Here is a 3916-nt window from a genome sequence, read left to right on the forward strand (position 1 = left end):
CTAAGAATAATCCTGTTTGTCACTTTATGTGGTTTGTATTGAGCTCACAGCAGGATACTTCAAATTTGTTATGGAAATGTGAGGCCAGACATTCACATTTGAAATAAAAAAAAAAGGAATCTTGAGTTAAAATCCTAAAAAATGGAATGTAAAAAATATTTGAGCTTTAACTCTTCTGTCAAAATTTGTCTTTGCATCTCAAGTCTGATCCTTTCCTAGCATCATGTTTCCTTGTATTTACAGCAAGAGTAGACTTTGCTGTTCATCACCATTCCTTGAATCTGGGTTGATGGCAAAGCACGCTGATCATGTATCTTCTTCTTTTGTTTGAGACTAATGTATGGTTTCTTTCCACTACACAGAGCCCCAGAATCAACCACCTTACCTTCAGTATCCTGTAGATGAGATAGTCAGAATATCAGGAGATGTTCTTCTGTTCTCAATCCCTGAGAACACGTTTATGGACATCGAGGATGGTTCCACAAGAAACCTTCATCTAAATTTGCTGGATGCTGAGGGCAATCCTGTCAGTCAGTCCAACTGGCTGCAGCTGGATGAAGATCAGCAAATTCTGTCGGGAGTTCCTCTGGATAACAATGTAACGAGGATGAGCAACAGCTATTTTCTGTCTGCTACAGACACTGGTGGTTTAGTTGGGTATGATGCCTTTGTTGTTGATGTCCTGGAACGACCAACAGATTTCACCCATGAGTACATTGTCACCCTCGCTAATGACTTCAATGATTTTATTGATGATGGTTTAAACATAGTTAGTCTCTGTCAGAGGATTGCAAGCTTTCTTGGTGACTCTGGTGCAGATGCTATCAGTGTGGAATCTGTGAGAGGTGGTTCAGTTGTCATCACCTATTCCAACAAGACCATTTCCAGGAGCGGATGCGACTCTGAGGCCATCAATGCAGTGTTCTACCAGCTGGTTGATGGCAATGGGTCTCTCAGTGAGGACTTCCGGGAGAGTCTCAAACCCGCATTCTCTCTGACTAGTGTGGAGAGGATATTCCTGGGTCCATGCTTGGTAAGTACGACACCAATGACTAGCAATGTCACGCTCCTACCTGTAGGGCCATCAAAGCATCTACTAATGACTGTTGTGCCAGCTGTCGTCATTGCTCTCTCTTTCCTGCTGTTCTGCATCATCATCCTCTTCTGTCTGTATAAACGCAAGCGTGGTGGTGAGGAGTTCCTTTTGCGAGATGAGAAGAAGATCTATGCCAAAAACCGCAAGCCCATCTACCTGGATGGAGAGCTGGAGGACACAGAGCCAACCGGCATCGCCAATCCTGTAGTGTTGCCCGAGGACTTTGAACCAGTGAAAAGCTTTAGACCTCCGAAAAAGGCCACTAGCACTCATCTACCAGAGCCGCAGTACCGCCACCCTCCACCCAAGTACAGACTTCCAGACTTTGCCAAAGTGAATCTTGAGATGGACAAGCCAGACCTGCTAGCCGCTGCTTCTGAACCTCCCAAGTACTCATCATGGCCTGCTCATAATGATATGCCCCTCAGTGAATTTCATGATACAAAGCCCCCTCCTCTGTACAGACTCCCTCCTCCATACCAGTCACGGGATTCTGGGTTATTCAATGAGTCTGATATATGAGAACAATTCAACATTTATATTTACTGTATTAATAATTGTGTCAGCTCTCTTTTATTCAGGAGTATACTCCCGTGTGTAATGGCTTGATAGCACTTCTGTAACCCTCCTACATGTGACCTTGCACCAAAAAACAAACAAAAAGTCGCCAGACATGAATTTTGTAGTTAAGACCATATGGATTCTGAAAGAGCAGACTTTAAGCTTCAAAATGATGTATAACTCAAATGAAATGGACTCTTTTAACCTATCTAAATATTGGAAAGAAAGCACAAACTCAGGAAAAGTGTTAACTGAGAAAAGAGGCTCTGAAGTACAGTGTCTATTCAAGCGCTTAATTTTTACTAAACCGTATTGGCTGTGCGATGAATGGGACAAAAAAACAGGAAGTAAACCACTAGAGTAACAACAATGAAGGGATTATCAGATTAAGCAGAAATTAAGCATGTCACATTAACACATTCTGTCCATGATTAATGCCAACTTTCAAAGCAGTAGCAGTATCTTTTCAAATGTTATTAGAGTTGAAAGTGAAGAGTGTGTACAAGGTTTTTTTCAGAAATGAAAAAGGGATTCTAAAGACACACCTAATCACACTATTCTACCAAAAATGTTCGAGATAAACTGCTAAAAAACACACTTTCCCGCCTGTTTTATGATCCCAAATTTTCGCATAATGTAAAGAAGACTTGCTCTTTCAGAAAATATGAACAAGTCAAGATCGGCTAGGTTGACCCATTTCACTTATTTCCAGTCCTCACGCAAAATCAGTGTGAGCGACTTTTTGTTCGTTTTGTAATGCATGGTCACATACATATACTGTAGTGTTATGAATCCACACGAATGCATTGATAAAATTGTAAAAGATTCAGAGTCTTTCAAGTGTTTTATGTCTTCTGCTCAAAATAAAAAAAGATTCAGAGTTTTGTTTGTTTGTTTGTTTTTTCAAATGTAGGATGTAAGTTGACAGGTGGAAGGTTGCCCCAACAAATATTGGATGTATGTAGCATTGCTGGTATGACACTCTGTCATACTAGTGTGTAAGGACAGGACACCTTCAACATCCAGGCTAGGATATGCAAGAAGTACAAGTACATGTATTTATAATTGACAGAATAATCTTGACAAATGTATAGACCACGTACAACTTGTAGGAATACAGGTAGATGCATATGTTTATTCCAATGTGTGGTGCCGGTCAGAAAGGCTATTGAACATTTTATGCAATTGTATCGATAAGGATCAAATGCAAAATACACTGTCATTGGTATCAATCATAATAATTTCAGAAGTATAGAATGACAAATAATGCATAAATCACTCTAGCATTAAACTTTTCATGCGTACTAATTAGGTAGTGAATACTTGTAACTGTGTATCACTTATTGCCATATTCTATGAAAATGTACAGTACATGTATATATTGTCAAAACAGTACTACTTTTTCTTGTAAATTACAAGCTATAACATTAAACATGTAATGTAGACCTCGTATTTGCAACTTATTTTTTACAATGTAGGATCATTTTTCTGGAACAAAAACAAAAACAAATGAAACAAAACACAATTGATATGGCAGGTCCATTCATTGACTGAATTGCTAGATATACATCGTATACTCCATTTTGCTATCACTCAATGATCTCTATGTTAAAGTTTTACAAAATCTAAGGTTGTAACGTGTGTCATATAGTTGTACTGTGCGTATATTGTATACACTCTGTCATAGTACATGTATTCGTTTATGAGTTCCATGAATTGCAAATTGAAAAACACTTCTCTTGCCAATATCAAATTTTTTTTCTCTCTCGAATAGCCTATACATTGTACATGTTTTAATGGTACCCATTTGACATGAGTGAGGAATGTCAACGGGCACATTTTGTGTATACATCTTACAAATTTACTGAATATTTTTTTTTTTCTAATGCAAGGTTTACATCATGATTGAATATGAAATGTTATGTACTTGAGTTGTCTTTCATCACTAAATTACATTAACAGGTCATTACAGACACGTGAACCATTTCTAGTACATGTATCATGATTTATTTGAACAATCATTTTTGTGTGACACAACTTCACACGTGGTAATGTTGAATCTTCTGTTTATTTTGAAGCTTCACGAACAGTCCGTCCTTCTGTACATCACTCTGAGCCAATAGAAAAAGAACGTAACAGTCTGATATCCCGTATAAATCCCCTCCCCTTCCCAAGTAAATGTAGTACCGGTAGTATTTGCTTGAAGCATTCAGTTTAGTGTGCATCGAAGATAGTTTTGGTTTTTGTATGTGTTTTTTG

General features: G+C 38.3%; 1 protein-coding gene across 1 annotated transcript; it reads left to right on the forward strand.

The window, feature by feature from the left end:
* Window positions 1-340: 340 nt before the first annotated feature.
* On the forward strand, window positions 341-1733 carry LOC140243913 (dystroglycan 1-like). The gene has a single exon (XM_072323587.1). The coding sequence runs from the start codon at window positions 341-343 to the stop codon at window positions 1616-1618; it is 1278 nt and encodes a 425-aa protein (XP_072179688.1). The 3' UTR covers window positions 1619-1733.
* Window positions 1734-3916: the final 2183 nt, after the last annotated feature.

Source organism: Diadema setosum, chromosome 2, assembly GCF_964275005.1.
Source record: "Diadema setosum chromosome 2, eeDiaSeto1, whole genome shotgun sequence".
Classification (NCBI taxonomy): domain Eukaryota; kingdom Metazoa; phylum Echinodermata; class Echinoidea; order Diadematoida; family Diadematidae; genus Diadema; species Diadema setosum.

Excerpts from the sequence above, each read along its gene's own strand:
- LOC140243913 (XM_072323587.1), top strand. The coding sequence starts at position 341 with ATGGTTTCTTTCCACTACACAGAGCCCCAGAATCAACCACCTTACCTT.